General features: G+C 38.3%; 1 protein-coding gene and 1 non-coding gene across 5 annotated transcripts in view; one reads left to right on the top strand and one right to left on the bottom strand.

Annotated features, from left to right (window-relative positions):
- Positions 1-4625: 4625 nt before the first annotated feature.
- LOC129775488 (monocarboxylate transporter 7-like) overlaps positions 4626-21093 on the bottom strand; it is a 156353-nt gene continuing 139885 nt past the window's right edge. For all 4 annotated transcript variants that reach the window (XM_055780287.1, XM_055780289.1, XM_055780286.1 and 1 more), the window contains 4 exons: positions 19487-19654; positions 19065-19426; positions 18530-18988; positions 4626-5990 (listed from right to left, as the gene is read on the bottom strand). In XM_055780287.1, the coding sequence (XP_055636262.1) occupies positions 5702-5990; positions 18530-18988; positions 19065-19426; positions 19487-19654 (1278 nt within the window). In that variant the 3' untranslated portion in view covers positions 4626-5701. The remainder of the gene's footprint in view (positions 5991-18529; positions 18989-19064; positions 19427-19486; positions 19655-21093) is intronic.
- On the top strand, positions 14614-14750 carry LOC129781019 (U4 spliceosomal RNA). Its single transcript, XR_008744059.1, has one exon. It is a non-coding gene; the product is annotated as a U4 spliceosomal RNA (small nuclear RNA).

Genomic DNA, 21093 nt, shown 5'->3' with positions numbered 1-21093 from the left:
AACATGCAAACATATATTTTTTGTTCGAAAACATTTGAGTAATTTTGAAAAAACCTTTCTGAAAAATCACTGTTTGTCCGCATAACAGACGTAGTTCCATCCAGCTTTCATACAGCGTTCGAAAATTAACAATAGTCAGTATTATGTGCTATAAGCTAAATCTACATTTGAATCACATTTTTGGTAGAGTCCAAACATGTCTGTCACGATAGTGTTTTATTACTAAGTGTTTCTTAATAGATGAATATAAGAAACCATTGAAACCCTGCTCATGTAATTACTTTTTTCTGTACACTGCACTGCGATGAACACAGAGAAGCAATTGTGTTTTTTAATGTTAAAATTACCTAAATTTCTGCATTTGAATCTTCAAGTAGATAAAGAAACAATCAGATCAGTAGTAAAATTAAAATAATATTGGTTTTTAGTATTATAACTCCTTGGATTCGACATCGAATTCTTCCACATACTCAGCATTCACTCATACCGTTGGTTTAAGTCACTCCACCATCTTTATACGATTCATCGTGATATCGGTAAATAATGTAGCTTAAATTACCAACATTGCAGATTGCCTTCACAAAATAAATTATCAATGAAAAAACACGAACCTGCTGTTCTTATCATATCCCAGAGTATTCTTCAGGAGAAAAGTACTATCATAGATTGTTGCGTCTATGATAGTACTTTTCTCCTCAAGAGCATCTTTTCCAGACATTTCACTAAATTTCTTCCAAACCTTTTTGATTTTATCCGATAACAACTAAAACTACCGACGAAGACGTTTTGACTATTATCGGAATTGTAAATACTAACTCTGCAAACAGAGCAACATGGTGATTACGTCTAGCTATGGGGACAAATGTTCATTGAAACGATCGATTGTCCGCATAAATAGACGTAAGCGTTTTCCAAATGGAAAACATATGTTATAATCCGCAAAATCACCTAGGCCCTCTTTTTGCCGATTATATCCTTCAACTGGACAGATTATTTCATCGCAAATTTGCATGGCTATGCTTGTAGTGTTGTCGATTACGTCTCCTATGCAATCATGGGCAGTCAAGTGTATCGAGCTAAAAGGAGATATGTTGAGAAATAAATAGCCACTTTTCCAATTTTTTTTGTTTTTTTTAGGTCAACTAGCGAGTATTTCACATGAAGTGTGTTTCGATGTTTCATTTTTATCACTGCAACTGTGTGCATCTGTTAGACTCGTGTCTGGTTAAATACTCAGTGCAATGCGTGCATTGATATAAAGAAACAAATTGGAACATATGACCAATTAGTGTATTGTTCTCGCAATGCAAGAAAGAATCATTGCTTCTCGAAATGATTCTACAAAACCACGTAAGCCATTAAACCTTTTCAGGGTCCCCGGAACTTTCTACTAATCAGCAATTCCAAATGAAATCGTCCTAAAAATGCAGATTTTAAAAACTCGTATTTTTGATTCCAATGAAAGTGTGTATTCCGTATGGGTTGGAGGAAATATGAGTTTTCCACAGTAATTGGGAATTTTTTGACTCAAGCGTAACTTTTGAGAAGGTAGTATCGATTTTAGTAAGAGAAATCTTTGATAATTTTTATCTCAAAAAATATTAGTCGTACCGAAATAGTGTGTTAGAAAGAGTTATAGAGTCTTGTTGGCTTAATTTGAAAAAAATCATACACTGAGAAGAAAAATTAGTACTCTTTTTTTTTATTTATAAAATAAAATTTTAATTTGCTATATCAAAAAATATGTATATTTTTATATTTTTTTCTATTTTTTCATATAAAATAGAAGTCATGTAGAAAATTTAAAAAATGGGCCCAAGATGGTAAAACTATATTTGACGAAATTTGTGGAACATCGAATTTTTAGGAATTTTCGAAACTTCGAATTTTTGTGTGTTAGCAATCATTTTTAGCCACAAATTATGAATCTTGATGTGATTTAAAACAAAAAAGGTTATTATCAATCTCCCTCTGAATGTAACCATTCTCGAGATATTTAAAAAAATATTTGTAATTTATTGTCTTTTTAATAGTTCAGAAATCAGAATTTTAATCAAATCAGAATTCATAATTTGTGGCTAAGAATGATTGTTAACATACAAAAATTCCAGGTTTCGAAAATTCCTAAAAATTCGATGTTCCACAAATTTCGTCAAAAATAGTTTTACCATCTTGGGTACATTTTTTAAATTTTCTACATGACTTCTATTTTATATGAAAAAATTTAAAAAAATATAAAAAATACATATTTTTTTGATATCGCGAAATAAAATTTTATTTTGTGAATAAAAAAAAGAGTACTAATTTTTCTTCTCAGTGTTTTTTTTCAAATTAAGCCAATAATACTCTATAACTCTTTCTAACACACTATTTCGGTACGACTCATATTTTTTGAGATATAAATTATTAAAGATTTCTCTTATTCAAATCGATGCGCCCTTTTGAAAAGTTACGCTTGAGTCAAAAAATGAAGCATTATGATGTATTTGGAAAAGTTGTTGAAAATTATAAGCAAATTCATAAAATTTCATGAACATGACGGTATAACACGACAAACATATTAAAAGGGATTATTTACTATAAAAAAGACAATAAATTAGAAATGTTTTTTAAAATATTTCGAGAATGGCTACATTTAGAAGGAGATTGATAATAACCTTTTTTGTGTTAAATCACATCAGGATTCATAATTTGTGGCTAAAAATGATTGTTAACATACAAAAATTAGAAGTTTCGAAAACTCCTAAAAATTCGATGTTACACAAAGTTCGTCAAAAATAGTTTTACCGTCTTGGGCCCATTTTTTAAATTTTCTGCATGACTTCTATTTTATATGAAAAAAATAAAAAAAATATAAAAAATACATATTTTTTTGATATCGCCAAATAAAATTTTATTTTGTGAATAAAAAAAAGAGTACTAATTTTTCTTCTCAGTGTATATTTTTTTCAAATTAAGCCAATAATACTCTATAACTCTTTCTAACACACTATTTCAGTACGACTCATAGTTTTTAAGATATAAATTATCAAAGATTTCTCTTACTCAAATCGATACGCCCTTTTCAAAAGTTACGCTTGAGTCAAAAAATTCCCAATTGCTGTGGAAAACTCATATTTCCTCTAACCAAAACGGAATACACACTTTCATTCGAATCAAAAATACTCATGTTTTGTCATTTGTCGGTTTTATTTCGAATTGCTGTAATGAGTTATTTATGAAATTTCGACGTAAATATTCGCAAATAATATCCGAAATGATAAACCAACAAAAAAGAAGAAAAAAAGATTGCGTAGTCCTACGTCCTAAGCGGTCGTGTCTCGGATACAACCCTTCGATTTTTTTTCCAAAAATAATGCTTTGTTCTGCAAAAATGGTTACAAATTTAATATTCAAAGTATTGCCCATCGCTAGTCACAACTTTTTCCCATATTTCTGGCAATTGACGGATCCCTTTGCGGAAATAATCGGCCGGTATGTCGGCTAACCACGAAATGATCCAACTTTTGGCATCATCAAAATTGGAGAAATGCTGGTTAACAAGACCATGTCGCATCGATCGAAAAAGGTAGAAATCGGACGGGGCAATGTCTGGAGAATACGGTGGTTGGGATAAGACCTCCCATTGCAGCGTTTCCAAGTATGTTTTGACCGGTTTCGCGACATGCGGCCGAGTATTGTCGCGCTGCAAAATAACTTTATCGTGTCTTTGCTCGTATTATGGCCGTTTTTACCTCATAGTACTACACATCCTTTCTTTAATGCCATTGGAACAGTTGTTCACACGTGAAAAAACGGCGTTCGACGTCTCGTAGCTTCAATTCATACGGCACCCAATGTCCGGGCGGTCCGGGACGTTTTTCGTCTTCCAAGTCAAAATTACCCTTTTTAAACCGTGCAAACCACGTCTGACACGTTCGCTCAGTTGGACCATGGTCACCATAAACTTCCACTAAAATGCAATGACTTTCTGTAGCTTTTTCCTTCATATTGAAGTAATGAAGTAACACTCCACGCAAAAACACTCTCGATGGTACGAAATTCGACATATTTGAAGTGACAAAAAACTAAGTTGTTTACGCTTCAACTTATTGACATATACTGAAAAAAACGCGCAATGACAGTAGCTTTCCAACGAATGTCTGAAAATTTGATTCACTGGAATAATAATCAAGTTACGCCATCTGTTGTTCAACCGAAGAAACTTACCTTGCCTTGGAATTCTCCTTATTATTACCATCATCATTATCATAGTGAATTCTGTCTTATTGAGCCGACCGTCAGTCATTCATGTCATTTCATTAGGGTAATTTTCAAAATTACGTCAAGAGTTTCACGAGAGAGCGTGATTGAACCGATGCCTAGCGGGTTTAGGATACATTCGTCGCTTCAGTTGGCAGTTCACCGATATTAACGTTATACTGTAAAATGCGTTATACTGTACCTTGGCGCGTAGTATTCTGGAATATGCCGTCCCTGTCTGGACACCTAATCACGTATCGCTGGACATCAGGCTCAAAGGGATTCAGAAGCGCTTCATTCGATCCACGCTGAGGAATTTATAAAGCTTATAAAGGCGTTCGTATTGATGAAAGTAAAATAAAGTGCACTGCCAGATTTGAAACAATGTTTATTTAATAAAACACTACCCTTCCTGTCTCGCATTCTCTCACAGAGTGCTCCCAAATATGTTCAATTCCTGTCTACTAATTTCATAAGAATACAACAAAAAAATCGGGAAAAATATAATATAATTACATCGTGATAACAGTCACGCTTTGGCGTAGTTTTCCTCTAAATTCATACCGATGGCTATCTTCTCCATTTATACCGCTACCAAGTTCAACAAATAAATCTTAAATATATTGTTCCTGTATAGGAGTTTTCAATGCAGAAGTGTGCGCTATATGGCTACCACCCACACATTTCAGATTAAAATGATTTGTCAATTGTGTGGAACCCCATTCATAATGGGTTTCCTCTGTTATCGAACATATCAAACGCATCCTACCATAATTCATTCGAGAGAAATACTACAACGCTGGTATCCCCTCCTACGGGGTTCCGGAATCTGGGATTCACGCGACAGTGCAAAACGAGTTCGATATTCGGTCGATAACTAATTTTAACTATAAATTCTAGAGGGGGAAAGATGATTATTTACACATTTTAGAATAACGCTTTTTTACTATTCGCACTTCGAGCTAGCGTCCAGCAAACTCATTTAGCTTGATTTTGTTTCATTTGAAACGGGGTAGGACGAGAGAAACTCACCCACGCAAAGTTCCTAAATTGTACGTTTAATGAATCGAGATTATTCGAACGCGCGTGACGTTTATATCAGACGCCACTTGTTTTTTTTCTCAGTGTAATTATTTATTTGGCGTATTGAACACATTTATTATTTATATATATTTTAAAATTCCAAGAGTCTGCTCGTTATATTTTTTTCTCTCTCGCTATGCCTAAAGGGATATATGCTTCAAAAGCAACGATAAACACGCCCGTGGCTGAATGATAGTTAATGTGACACGCCTGTGAGAAACGCTCATGTTGGCGTTTCCCGTACCAGGACTCACATTTCGATGAGATATGCAATGGGCGAGGAGTATACTCGTGATGTTTATACAAACTACGAGAACAATCCCTCCAGCAGATGAATGGAGATGCAGAGGAAAAATCGCATAATCTTAAACTTTAGTCAAACGGATGTGGTGATCTGTTCCACCACCTGAATGGGGCGCGTGGGCCGACAAAAGTTCATTCCGTTGGCGGTGGTCCAGTGGCAGTGATTCCAGTGGCAATCAGCGGGTGTCCTGTGTGGGTTGGCGAGTCCCTCGGGGACACTGCGACTGCGGGAGGGGTTGCTTTGCAGCCCATTGGTGGCGCACATGTACGACGACGATGACGAACCGACGGCTCGGGCGGTGGGTGGTGTCCGATGGGTGGTAACGTCACGCGGGGGATGGCTGGTGTGGTGAATTTCGCACCTGCAAGAATAAACAGTAAGGCATATAATTTTATGCGATGTGGAAATTCATTTTCAGTAGATGGATTTTCTAAAGTAAGTAGATTAACGACTTCTATGGAGTATGTATGGAAAATGTACTGAAAATAACAGTATTACTTTTATTTTCTGGTCGATCAATAGTTTACGCTTTACGAGGGCCTAGCGGCATATTCTAGCTTCAGTTACAAGACATGCAGTCAGTCAAAAGCAAATGTTGGTATTGCTGTGCATATTAAAATATCTTTCCGTATCCCTCTTGCGGAAACCAAGTTACAAGATAAGATACGTCGCCTGAACTTATACTTGTACCCTGTGTCTGAGAAGTATACCTTAAGGCGAACATCGTCAGTATGAAACTGAAATCAGTCGTATCAGTGCAGGGATACCAGATGCGAGGATTTGGCTTAATTTCGAAAATATTGATTTACTGTGAGCACGGTTAATCTTGTGAATATATTTCTTTCGCTTTCATTACGGCTTTCATAATATCTGACCACTGGTGTACACGAATGCTTTTCTTTATTAAAACTAAATTCCTGGGCTCAAAAATCATTTTTAGTTTTTGTTGCATTTTCGGCAAAGTATACACAGTGAAATTACTAATCAATTTGGCTAATAATTGGAGCTCTATGTGAAGATTTTTATATTTTGTGTTTGATATTAAAGTCAGTCCATAGAAACATTTTTTTAAGTTTCTTTTATCAATATATAAAACTAGCTGACCCGGCAAACTTCGTCCCGCCTAAAATTTATTTTTCGTTATCACATCCACGTTTTCTTACTAAGCACTGTTCATGGGTCCAATCGCAGAACTGTTCATTGAGTGATCTTCCAATCTACCCTTCAATATAATTTTTTTCTATAAAATTTCAGTACTTCTACCAAAACTCGACATTATAACATCAGATTATTTTCAGACACAATTCTCGTGCATTTTTCATCCACTTGCAAATAATATGTTTCTCCGTTACATTGGATCAAATGCTTGATACAGAAAATGTGATAGAATGAAGAAAGCCCTAAATCGGACATTTTCTTTCTCGAGTTTTCCTTTTTTCAACGCATTCGGCGATTCATTTTTATTTATATAGATAGAAGACGATATAGGAGTGCGTTTTATCACATTAAAATCCATTTCCACTTTCGAACGAAGATCAATTTCGTTACCTTCTTCTTCTTCTTCTTAAATGGGTCTAACATTCCTAGAGGAACTTCACCGTCTCAACGTAGCATCACTTGCTTAATTTTTATTAGTACTTAGTTGAGATTTCTATGCCAAATAACACGCCTTGAATGCATTCTGAGTGGCAAGCTCTAGAATACGCGTGACCACAGTGCAAGTCGGAGAAAATTTTTTTGACGAAAAATCTCCCCGACAAGAACGGGAATCGAACCCGAACTCCCGGCATGATAATGTGTGACGTTAACCACTCGGCCACGAGAGCACCAATTTCGTTACCGCAAACATTAAATGGACTAAAAACGCTTGTCAATATGTAAGGCTAAGGTTACTTTGGATCGGAGTTCGCACGAAAATTTAATTGTATGAAGAGATTATGACAATTTTGTTCGACAGAAGCTGACAAATTCAAACGAAGCAATGGGAAAGCAATGTAACCACACCAATAAAACTCAATGTGGTTGTTCACTTTCACTATTGCATACAATTCGTACAACCACTTTTTTGCATCCTGTGTCACCGCCGCCTAATTGTAGAAGACATGCGAATTGAATTTTTCGAATTTTCCCATTTTCCTTAAGAGTTTTCCGAAAATTTTCAATTGTCATGGTTGGTAGGAATATATTTGCTTAAATTATGTGCATTATTTTAATGGGACCCTTGCCTCCTTTCCAGAGGAGGGAGGGGTGTTATACCATCATAGAAACATTTCTCGTACCCAAAAACCCTCACATCCCAAATTTGGCTCCATTTGCTTGATTAGTTCTCGAGTTATGCAGAAATTTGTGTTTTTTATTTGTATGGGAGCTTCCCTTTAGAGAGGGGGAGGAGTGTCGAACTACCATAGATACGTTTATCGATCCCTAAAACCTGTATAAGCTAAGTTTGATTCCATTTGTTTGATTAGTTCTCGAGTTGTTCAGTTTCCGAGTCCATGAGAATCAGACAGACAGACAGACAGACAGTAATCCATTTTTATACGTATAGATAGATTGCATCTGTACAACATAAAACATTGCGACAACTTCAACATGACAGTTTTAAATACAGGGGAAGCAACTAGGATAGCCAACCCTCCTGCACGGGCAAGTATGCTAGACATATCACTTTGCTCTTCTTCGTTATCCCTGGATTGCACGTGGAAGGTAATCCAAGATCCCCACGGTAGTGATCACCTGCCAATAATTTTATCGATCGCCAATGAATCAGGTTCTCGTGAGTCAGTCGATATTGCGTATGACCTCACGAAAAATATTGACTGGAGAAAATTTGCAGAAATAATATCTGAAGCACTTGCTTCAATGCATGAACTTCCTCCACTCGAAGAGTATAATTTTATATCGAGTTTGATTTACGAAAGCGCACTTCAAGCTCAAAAGAAACGTGTTCCTGTTACCACTTTCCGACGTCGTCCTCCATCACTTTGGTGGGACAAGGAATGTTCAAAGATCTACCTTGAAAAATCATCCGCTTTCAAAAAATTCAGGAAAACTGGATTAGTGGAATGGTTTCGAAAGTACCAAGCTCTAGAAGTCAAACTAAAAGGTTTGATTAAAGCAAAAAAGCGTGGATATTGGCGGAAATTCGTCAATAGTTTGTCAAGGGAGACAGCTATGAGCACTCTTTGGAATACGGCTAGGAGAATGCGTGGCTGGAACCATACAAATGAAAGTGAAGAATACTCTGACCCTTGGATTTTCAAATTTGCAAGAAAGGTTTGTCCCGATTCCGTTCCTGCACAAAACGTCGTACGCGACATTCCGCTCCAATGCGATTATGAGAATTTTTCGATGGTAGAATTCTCAATTGCCCTCCTCTCATGTAACAATTCAGCTCCGGGGTCGGACAAGATTAAATTCAACTTGTTGAAGAATCTTCCCGACTTGGCGAAACAGCGTTTGCTGAACTTGCTCAACAAGTTTCTGGAGCTGAATATTGTCCCGCATGACTGGAGACAAGTGAGAGTGATAGCCATACGAAAACCCAACAAACCGGATTGCGATCACAACTCGTATAGGCCGATTGCAATGTTATCCTGTATTCGTAAATTGTTAGAGAAAATGATTCTACTTCGTTTGGATAAGTGGGTTGAAGCGAACAATTTGCTGTCAAATACGCAGTTTGGCTTCCGCCGGGGTAAAGGGACGAACGATTGTCTCGCGCTGCTATCTTCTGAAATCCAAATCGCATTTGCTCGTAAAGAACAGATGGCTTTCGTTTTTCTCGATATCAAAGGTTTCATTTTTTTCGCATTTGATTCAGTTTCCATGGAAATTCTCTCAGAGAAACTTCATAATCGTGGACTTTCGCCAATTCTGAATAATTTCCTGTACAATTTACTTTCAGAAAAGCACATGTTTTTCAATCATGGCAGCTTGAAATCTTCTCGATACAGTTTTATGGGCCTACCACAAGGCTCCTGCCTAAGCCCCCTCTTGTATAGTTTTTACGTCAATGATATGGATGATTGTCTAACTAGAAACTGCACGCTGTGACAACTTGCAGACGATGGAGTTATTTCCATCACGGGTACTAATCCCGCCATTCTGCAAAAATCAAGATACCCTGAACAACCTGTTCACGTGGGCTCTCAAGCTGGGTATCGAATTCTCTACGGAGAAAACCGAAATGGTCGTTTTTTCTAGGAAGCACGAACCCGCCCAATTCCAGCTTCACCTATCCGGTAAAGCGATCAAGCACTCGATGTTTTTCAAATACCTTGGAGTATATTTTGACTCTAAATGTACCTGGGGAATACACATTGCGTATTTGAAACAGAAATGCCAGCAAAGAATCAATTTTCTCCAAACAATAACTGGAACATGGTGGGGTGCCCATCCAGGAGACCTCATTCAGTTGTACAAAACAACGATATTATCAGTGTTGCAATATGGCAGTTTTTGCTTCCGATCAGCTGCCAGGATTCATATTCTCAAGCTGGAGAGAATACAATATCGTTACTTGCGTATAGCAATGGGGTGTTTGCATTCGACACATGAGTCTCGAATTCTTGACAGGAGTACCCCCGCTTACTCTTCGATTCACAGAATTATCCTACAGATTTCTCATCCGTTGCAAGATCATGAATCCATTGGTGATTGATAACTTCGAAAATCTACTCCAACTGACTCCTCAGTCAAGTTTTATGTCTTTGTACAATGATTTCCTTACCCATGAAGTGCACCCTTCACCGGGCATCTCCAACCAAGTTTGCTTCCAATACTTTTGCAATTCCTCTGTCAATTTTGATCTGTCCATGCGACAAAAAATCCATGGAATCCCAGATCATCTACGCTCCGATTCTATTCCGCCGATATTTTCGGCAGAATATGGGAAAGTTAGATCTGATAAAATGTTCTTTACTGACGGTTCATTCATAAACGGGTCCACTGGCTTCGGTATCTTCAATGAAAATTCCAGTGCCTCTTTCAAACTCAAAGATCCTTGTTCCGTGTATGTCGCTGAACTGGGTGCGATATACTACGCACTAGGGATCATTGAAACATTGCCCATCGACCACTATTTTATTTTTTCAGACAGTCTCAGCTCAATAGAGGCAATCCGCTCAATGAAAGTTGATAAACGCTCATCTTATTTCCTAACAAGAATAAGACAACTATTGAGTGTTTTGGTCGAAAAATTATTCAAGATTACCTTAGCATGGGTTCCCTCTCATTGCTCGATTCCGGGGAATGAGAAAGCGGACTCGCTAGCTAAGGTGGGCGCTTTAGAAGGCACACTTTTTGAAAGGAAAATTGCTTATAATGAATTTTTCCACATTCCTCGTCAGTATACGCTCGTAAGTTGGCAGCGCATGTGGAGTGAAGATGAGTTCGGTCGTTGGTTACACACGATTATCCCTAAGGTCTCGACGAGTGCATGGTTCAAGGGATTGAATGTAGGTCGTGATTTCATTCGCGTGATATCTCGGCTTATGTCCAATCACTACAACCTAAACGCGCATCTCTATCGCATTGGGCTCGCAGCAAACAATCTTTGTGATTGTAGCGATGGCTACCACGACATCGAGCATATTGTCTGGTCGTGTATCCGGTTCCATGCTGCTCGCTCTCAGCTCTCTAGAGCAGTGAGAGCAAAAGGCAAACAATCGGATATCCCCGTCCGGGATATCTTAGGTAGCCGTGATCCTGATCTTCTGCTTCATCTATACCTGTTCCTCAGAAACGCCGATGTCAACGTTTAATGGTGTTTTCCTTCGTTGTGTCCCTGTTTCATATCCCTCCTTTCCGATCTATAAACTTTTACTTAGTCGCGGCAATACATACACACACTCTTTGCAGATACACGGGCCAAAGGTTGTGCAGTCCACTGATCATTCAACAAGAGCCAAAGGTTGTACCGCTCATGACAACTCTACACGAGCTGATGTTTGCGCCGGCTAGTGACCATTCTATCCTGGATTCCTCGAGTCGAGAAGACGCACCACGCTAGGGTACAGACTAGGGGGCGTTGCTGATTAATGGTCAGCTGCATCCCAAAAGGAAGTATCCCGTGTTGGGATACAGGTACAGAGCATTGGAGACAGCAACATCACAATTACGAAAACACTTGTAATACTAACCTCGAGCCAACCGCGAGTAATCGGTTACATATTACTAACATAGTTATAAGGCAAACATTGTCGAAATATTGAACTCCCGGCCCCGTCAGGTTGACGCCATATGAGCCCTCATAAAAATATATATTTTGGATAAAAAAAAACATAAAACATTGCATATCTTAACTTTTATTGAATAAACATCGAGTTAGATGTGATAGAAAGGATTTTTCATCGATATAAATCAGAATAAATATTGTATTATTTCTCAAATGATCCATTCCAGCATGGCGTGGTAACATTTTGATTCGTTATGAACATGTACATTCTCATTTATAAATCAAACGAATCCCTACACCGAAACAAATAATTAGTTAGTATAACGATTTTTTTTGGTAAATGCTACTTATCTATAGCAGTGTTGCCACACGTACAGATTTATCTGGAAAGGTACAGATTTTTTCGTTATTTTTGGTACAGGTTCAGAGTACAGAGTACAGATTTTCTTCAAAAAGTACAGATTGGTACAGTTTTTTTTCGCGTGTGAATTTTGTTACATTCGGACAAAGCAACATTAAGGTACATGACGACTTTTACGTCGCAGTAGCACTTGGAGCGATTTTTTAAAAATTTTAATTCATGATAGTACGCAATCTATATTCATAAAAAATATATGTATAAGCATTATAACACACACGAAGGGCTTGCAAATGTAAATGTAGTGTTTGTAGTAAATAAATGAGTATTTTTTCCATTCTAAATTTCTACAACGAATATTTTCGATGGTACAGATTATTGGTACAGTTTTTTGGACGAAAAAGTACAGATGAGAAAGATTTTTAACCTCTCTGGTACTGATTAAAATGTGACAACACTGATCTATAGTCATTTTCTATCAAATTAATAACCATTATATCAAGAAGAATCATGATTCGTAAGCCCAATGTCGGCTACATTTTCTCGCCGAAGATGCAAGTATTAGAATTATATCTTTATTATACCTCCGTATTGCCTCATGGCAACAATAAAAATGGTTAATACGCGCATTCCTCACCAGTTTTCATATATGACAACACTTATGTTTACTAATGTTATCGAGTAAAATATACTAACCTCTGGTAGGGATGCGGGGTTGTTGACAATATGTACAAACAATTTGTAAATTCTACTAATGTTTGCATTATTAAATATATTTGGGAGTTTTCGAGCGACGATTTTTCTAAGTGTAAAAATAAAATAGTTATTTCAAATTTTCTTCAGGTATAAATCTGTCCCTGGTAGATATGGGCGAGCGTTCACGAGCCGCTCATTTGAAACGAGCCGCGGTTCGTCAGAAAGATCGTACGATCCACGGTTCTTTAAAAATGAGCCGCGGCTCTCAAATGAACGACTCTCATATGAACCACGGTTCAAAAAAGATCCACGGTTCCCATCACATGTAATGAAAAGGCTTGACTAGTAGAGTTATTTATTATATATCCAATTCCATGGTGGTTAATTACTTTTGACGTAGGACTACGTCTTTCATTTCTATGCTGGGGTGTAAGTTCAAAGTGTCGAAAACGAAAGCGTTACGCCGGAGATCGAGATTTTGAGCGTGAATAGCTCCGAAACAACTGAACGAAATGGTTTGATAAACACTTCATTCGAAAGACAAAAAGTCTACGCGTTATATGCTTGTTACATTTTGATCCAAAAACTTGTTTCAATAGCCCTAAAATTGCTTTCAAAACAGGTTATTGAAATCACACCAATCGGTATATAAGCGAGTGCCGCTCGAAAATCCACTCAGTTATGATTGCGCAACGATTGAGGTATGATTGCTGGAATGGATGGATGTTTCCCTAACACAGACTTCATAACCATGGAGCCAGGGGAAATTGAAATAGCAAATCAGATGTAAGCAGCGGGTACTTTTGTATTTGCTTGCGTTTCTGGAAATGCGAATGTTTCCCTAATATAGACTTCAAAACCATGGAGCCAGGGAAAATTGGCATTGTAAAATAGATGCAAACTACGGGTACTTTTGTACTCGCTTGCACTTTTGCAAACCGGAGTGTGTTTTCCCAATACAGATTCCGAAATCAAGAAGTTGGGAAAATCGGCATTGCAGATACATTCAAGTCGGCAATTCTTTTATACCCCCATGCGTTTTTACACTCCAGAATTCGTTTGCTAACACGGTCTACAGAAGCAGGTACAAATGCAACGCTTTGGCTCGATTATTCAAGACTGCATTGGAAGATATCTCTTCGTGTCGCCAGCTCACTAAACTTCTACGCATACCGTTTGATGATTAGGCAAAATTTTGATAACTATTTGCTGCGATAACTACTGCCATAATGCATGAATTGATTTAAATTGGGATTTGTTCGCAATTGAATTCCTAAATAGTTTCATTCATTCACTAGTTTCATCAATAATTTAATCAATACACACAAAAGATTGCTCTGCGCAGCGGCGATTTCGTACCCAATGAGGAACATCCGAGGTGGGGTACAGTTTGTCCCCTGGATTGTTAACTATCACTGAGATTCTAGTTGAGTTAGGTTAAGGCAATAAATTAATAAAAATAGTCTACCTCAAAATGTATGCTGGTGGGGTAAGACCGTCACCATTTGAGTGGAGTAAGCCCAGTAAGCCCATATCAATTGAGCGATGGTGTCAAGTATAATTATGACCAAATTAAGGGTGCCGGTGTTACCCCCATGGGAGGCCCGTTTCTCTGTTTTTATATCAGTGTCGAGAATTGACTGTTACTTGCAAAATAGCCGTACTGGTATTTTCTTATATCTCATGGAAAATAATCTAAACAATGATACCCTGAAGGAAACATAACAACATAACAACATACACACAAAAGATAGCTCTGCGCAGCGGCGATTTCGTACCCAATGAGGAACATCCGAGGTGGGATTATTGCTAATTGAAGAAACCCATCCATAGTTTTTTCATGCAATCCCGCATATGGGTATCGAATGAAATGGTTTGACTAATAAAATACAGTTAATCATGAAAACATTCCATTCGAAACATTTTAAAAATGTTTGGGATATAAAACGGGGAGAAAACTGTGTTGTTATCGAAAACTACTATTCTCTCCCACCTGATAATTCGACATGATCAACATTATATAAATCAAGAGAAATTAGTTATAGTGATTATGAAAAAACTCTGTAATGAATTGATTTCGGAGCTGATAAAGCGATTTACAAGCGATTTACAGCGTTTTGCCCATCTCTAGTTCCTGGCTAAGGAAAAATAATCCGCGAGTCAAGATTGTACCGTCAATTTAGCTGTCATCGCCAAGCTAATCGGTGAAGTCAAGACGATTCTATGGTTTGTGGTGCGACCGGGTGGTTGATAAGTGGGTTAGGGGAGCGGTGTGGTGGCGAACCGGTAGCATGAACAAGATTGTCAGAAAATGTAAGTTTTTCGATCGTGGTTTCAAGGTTTTTTTCCGCTAATTAAACAAACTTTTCGTGTATTCTGCAGTAAAGTTATGTTCGCCTACAGAAGAACAATTAACAATTTGAGGCAGCGAAACTGTTAGTTTGATAACAATAAATGAAATTAACTGCATTTTATGTTTTGCATGTTGTGTGGGGTGACATGGACACGTTTCTGTGAGGTGAATTGGTCATACAGGTTTGAATCTTTTCTTTGGTCTAATTGAGTAAAGATGGCGCGGGATTAAAAAAAGGATGGGCAGACAACGTTGGAAGAGGGAGGAGCTCGATAGAGCAATACATACCATCAAGAACGGATTTTCTTTGGCAAGCATCGAAAGTGTTTGAAAATGCTCGAACAACAGTGAAAAGATCCACGTAGAATTGGAAATGGGAATGGTTATTTGATGATATATAAGGTAGTTTGAAGCTTGAAAAATTAAAAATCATTGATCCAGTGAAAACAAGTGTAACTCAGTGTTCAACGTGACATTTTTTTGGACAGTATTGGAATGGAAATATTACGCGATTTGCTTAGGGGATCCAAAATGCCCCCACTTATCCTAAATTATAAATAAATAATCTTATCCTAAATAAGTTTTTGAATATTCTTTCAAATGGTTACAAGAAATTCTACTGAAGTAGTTCTCAGATTTTCGTGAAAATTGGTAGTTTTGTTCCTCATCGTAAAATATTAGTCCCGTATTTTTTAATTTTTTCATTAGAAATTTTTTATACATTACATTACAAATACATTTTTTCATCGAAATATCACAATGAAGCAAGCCTTCTTTGAAAAAAATATTACAAATGCAAACAATGGAATTTGTTTTCGTTATTATTCATTGTATTGTTTTTTTATAGTTTACATGGTTTCGAGACCAAGGACGCTATATATAATCTTCTTTTTTGAAAGCTGAGTTTTTTCTTGAAAGCTGAGGGTTTTTTTTACAAAATTAATCCACAAATCAGAGAAAGGTCTTTTCGTTTTGAGTTATGATTTTTCAAAGTTAATCGATGGTCCAAAAAATCAATTTTTCATAAAATAATTATAATTTTTTTTTGAAAAAATCATAGCTTTTGAACGATGTTCCAATGTGCTATTTAGATCATCCGAATTGCTTCAGTAGCTCAAAAATTATGAATTTTTGAAAATATTTCTTTCGTAGAATTCGTAGCAAATGCAAATGATAGTTTAGAAGCCCTTTAGTGGAACTGGGGGTAAGCTCGTCACTGGGTTTTACTAGAAATAAAATATTAATCAAAACAAACGCGAGTGCCGATGATGTGCAACCGGATGTAATTTTTCGGTAGTGGAATTTAAGCTTTTATTCTTGAACGAGGTTTCAAATCATTTATCGTTGTTCTACAGTTTGTCCCCTGGATTGTTAACTATCACTGAGATTCTAGTTGAGCTAAGTTAAGGCAATACATTAATGAAAATAGTCTCCCTCAAAATGTATGCTGGTGAGGTAAGACCGTCACCATTTGAGTGGAGTAAGCCTGGCAAGATTTCCAGTTATTTGAAGGTTATTGGGACATATTTTCCATCTATTTCAGATGCCTTGAAGCTCCCAAAGAAATCGAATTGTGAGAGTGGGTCCCTGGAAAACCTCACCCTTGCAAAAAAGCCTATCGTTGGTGGAGTTTCTGTCAAACGTGCTTCCAAGGCTTTGGAATCCTCTGGTCTACATTACAGGATCACGTTTTGTGAAAGGTGGTGAACTCAAAATTAGGAACTAGATTTCATCGAACTAATAATTGAAAATTGTAGTGTGGTTTGATGTGCCGCATGATAGATTTGCCTAATATCAAATTTCATGTTCACCGGAGCTTGTTCCGACTTGTTTCGACCATATATCAATTGAGCGATTCGAACCATAATCAACAGCCACATCTAGGATTAGAATATCTCCCATTTGGCGGTTGCCACATTCAAACTGGTTCAGCTGGTGTCAAGTATATTTATGACCAAATTGAGGGTGCCGGTGTTACACCCATGGGAGGCCCGTTTCTCTGTTTTTATGTCAGTTTCGAGAATTGACTGTTACTTGCAAAATAGCCGTACTGGTATTTTCTTATATCTCATGGAAAATAATCTAAACAATGATTCCGTGAGGGAAACATAACAACATGTGCCCTCAGATCTTCCAAAACAATACTTTCCCATATGGGGCCGGGCTTACCTCCAGCTCCCCTGAATTAATTCGAAGGGAAACTTGTACCGTAACCTTGTCGTATGCTAGCTTCGGGTTTTAGGAAGGGTCGTTAGCCAGTCGTCATTTATAGAACGTCATTGAATTTGCATCAAAACATTCGTTAACGCGCGTGCTTCGTCTCAAATTTTGATCTATTAAAAAAAAAGTGATGACTTTATTTTTTTGTTTCGCATTTTTTTTTCTTGCGTGATTTTAGTTCTTAGTTCAGGTTCCATTAGCAAATATCACGCCGATGTTTTTGCCGACGATGGAATGGGGCAACTGAAAATAAGTTTCACCGAATGATAGAAGACGTATTGAATGGCGTCGCATTTGTTGATTTGTGAGTTAGTTGAAAGTTTTATTTGGTTCACTGGAACTGCTTTCTCTTCAAACAATTCATGATCCCGTTTGTCCAAGTTTGGATCAGATTTTCAACTACCACGCAGTGAACCCTTCGATGCATAATCTGATAGCTTACAACCTCCTAACAACAACTCCAACTTTTTACATTAAACATGATACCACCATAACAACATCCAACACAAAAGAGTTCCGCTAGTCATTAGAAGAAAAACAAACTTCTGGCGTGCCTCTCCCACGTTGTGGCACATCATTGTCTTTTGCACAGCCCCTATAAATTTTCCACAAATGAAGTGCTTCGGTGTCCACAAAATTTCACCCTTGACTGCCGTCTATCATCCTTAATTCGTTGTAACGGGACGAGGCGAAAGTATAACCTTGTTTTCGTCGTGCTCTCTCGGGGGCAGATGCTCACGCATAATTTGGCCATCATTAGCAGCAGTGGCAGTGGCGGGTTCTGTGTTTCCCATTGCGGGTTCACTGCTGAAGCAGATATGTGAACCGATACACCTGCTGGTTGAGGTGAAACAACGTTGCCAAGGATGGTATTATTGTTTTTTGTAACCAAAGTACACAGTCTGGAAGATGCTCCACGCTTAGGATCAAATTGATAATCTCAACTCATCAACTCAACATTTCACATCAACCAGATGTTATCTGCACTTGAAGCAAAATCAACATAAATGGTAATTTTGCTAATCCTGCCACAAATGTGTCCGAAGCAGAACAATGGATCTCATATAGATTGTTATGTAATGTTATGAATCTCACCTAGAGTAGCATCGGCTCGGGGGATACTCGGTGGCGTATTGTCTAGACTGGCCTCCCTGCTGGCATGTGTGCTGGGCTCGGTCCTCGTTTGTCATCATTGGCGTTTGGAAGGCGAACGACAGACTTTTGTGCAACCGACCGTGATGCAATTGGCTAGCACTTTGGCAGTAAGGACTGTGATAGCTGTGGTTTGCCACCCCCGTGGCTCCCCCATCCAGACCAGTCGAACTTGTCAGCAAGCCAACGCCACCATTAACGAACTGATTCGATGAGCAGCGCTGCTGGGGCTGCTGTTGTCCTCCGTACGCCCCAAAGCCCGGCTGACAGCTGCTGGACAGATTGGTGCTGTGGGTATTCGGATACCACTGATTGTTAAATCGTTGCGATGAAAAACTTCGGTTCAACATGTGGTGGCAGTCACTGGACGAGGTGGGAGCCGTGCAGCGGGATGTGATTGATCTGGGGAAAAGCGAATCGGCGGCAACGCCGCTGTGATTATCAACGAGAGTGAATTGGAAAAAAAAGTTAATCTTACCCGTTGACCGAATACTTCATACTCCTTCCGTCGGGATGACCAACGAAGAATAGTATAATCGCAGAGATGGCTGCACTGGCCGCACAAATGTAGTATCCGGCCCGACCGTATCTGTGGGATGAGTCGTTGAGGAAGGAACACAATGGTACCCCCAGTAGCACCGGTAGCGATTCAGCGCTCTTGATGAAACCCCAAGCCTTCGAGAAGTATTTGCCGCGGATTCGTTCGATGGCAAGCATTTTCAGCGTATACCGATAACCGCCCAGTCCTAGGCCATAGGCCCATGCCGAAAAACAAAGCCCCCGGTAATCCGCGACTGCCGATAGAATTAGGAGCGAGAGGGATACTAGCGTAACACAGCCCTGCAGGAGGGAAAAAATTTACGTTCTGTTGTTTCCAGAGGTTGACAGCAATGACAATACCTGACAAACATATTGACGAGATATTTGAATTTTTTTGAACGAAACTTCCACTGTTTTGTTGATGGACGACCCGCTGAATACGATACCGAGCGCTATCGACAAACCGAGGAAGGTTTGAAGCAGCACCAGATCCTGCATATCGTACCCTTCGGCGAATCCGTGTAGTGACTGAAAATAGAAGACCAAGAGCATTTACTGCTGATGAGAATTTCTATTAGTTGTAGATGCAACACACTTTTTGTCGCTGCACCAATGCTTTTATCCTCGAATGAGGTCAAATGGAATGTAATTTCGTGGGGATTAGCTGATAAGCTGCATAGGGATAGATGGGATGGTAAGCTGTCCTTTTTTGCGTATAATGAGATAATGATAAATCGTAATGCGCGCGAGATGAAAATTGCGATAACGAGTATAATTTCTATGCAAAATGGGTCAAATAATGGCTCTCGGTAAACTTTTTCCCGTTCGCCAAAAATGAACGATGAGGGGGCGATAATGTGCTTACGGAAGATTAATATGGTGCGATATAATATATTATTCATTGTGCCATTAACAGTGGGTTTTCCATAAACCAAAAGCATCACACATCGTTTTAAAGTGAGATTACAACAGATGAGCGATTGTTTTTTTTCAGCCACTTATCCATGGTATGTAACGAAATAGATATAGTTTTTTCCTGTTACGATATCGAATGTCATCTTTATCCTTCAGTGGCACTATCAACCCTGAGGGTCTTCGCCTTCTCAACTCGGCCACGTGAGTTATATTGAGAACACGAAATCATTGACCGAAAAAAGTAGAAATGAGGATATCGATTTCCGAGATATGAAAGTTATTGCAGTAGGTATATCGAGAAAAAACTACTGAATGGATTTTTCGGGGCATAATTCACCATATCATGAAGGACACAGCATGTGCATCTAACTCCGGGTGAACATGAGCCGTACAAGTAGACAAATGGACCCGAACTATATTATTAAAGCCAGTTTTGCGTTCCGGAAGCTATCAAACACATCCTTTATGATTATAATAAATTTTTCGATATTTCTAGTTTTTCCGTGCTTTATGACATTATCTCTATGACGATATTGTACAAATATAATATCCTTGGTAATGTCAGCCTTCTTGAATGGGTCTAACTGTCCCGAAGGAACTGTTTCTTTCTCAACGTAGGTATTAACTTGCGTCATTTATTAATACTTAGTAGATATTGCTCATGCCAAATAACACTCCCTCAATGAGTGGCAAGCTCTATAATATGCATGACTTCAGTGCAAGTCGGAAGAAATTTCTTTAACAAAAAATTCTCCGGCCTGATCAGGAATCAAATCCAAACCCCATACCATACCATTTCCAAGCCGACACTGAAACCTCTGCATTGTCGTAAAACAAGAGTGAAAACAACAGTGAAAACTACAACAATCGCAAGACCCGGAGTTGGAAATACGGTCCGCTCCTCTGCGTTTGAGAATGGCCCTTCCAAGGCCATTGTTGCAGTGACGGTATTGAACACAAAGAGGGTTATTGTCAGTATTCTTCATTTGTAAGTATTTGTTGAGAAAAAGAAATATCCCACGATCAACACTCATCATAGGAAAACAAAAACT

The sequence above is a fragment of the Toxorhynchites rutilus genome, chromosome 3 (genome assembly GCF_029784135.1).
Source record: "Toxorhynchites rutilus septentrionalis strain SRP chromosome 3, ASM2978413v1, whole genome shotgun sequence".
Classification (NCBI taxonomy): Eukaryota; Metazoa; Arthropoda; class Insecta; order Diptera; family Culicidae; genus Toxorhynchites; species Toxorhynchites rutilus.
The sequence above is the reverse complement of the archived record's forward strand: the minus strand, read 5'-3'. Positions and strand labels throughout refer to the sequence as shown.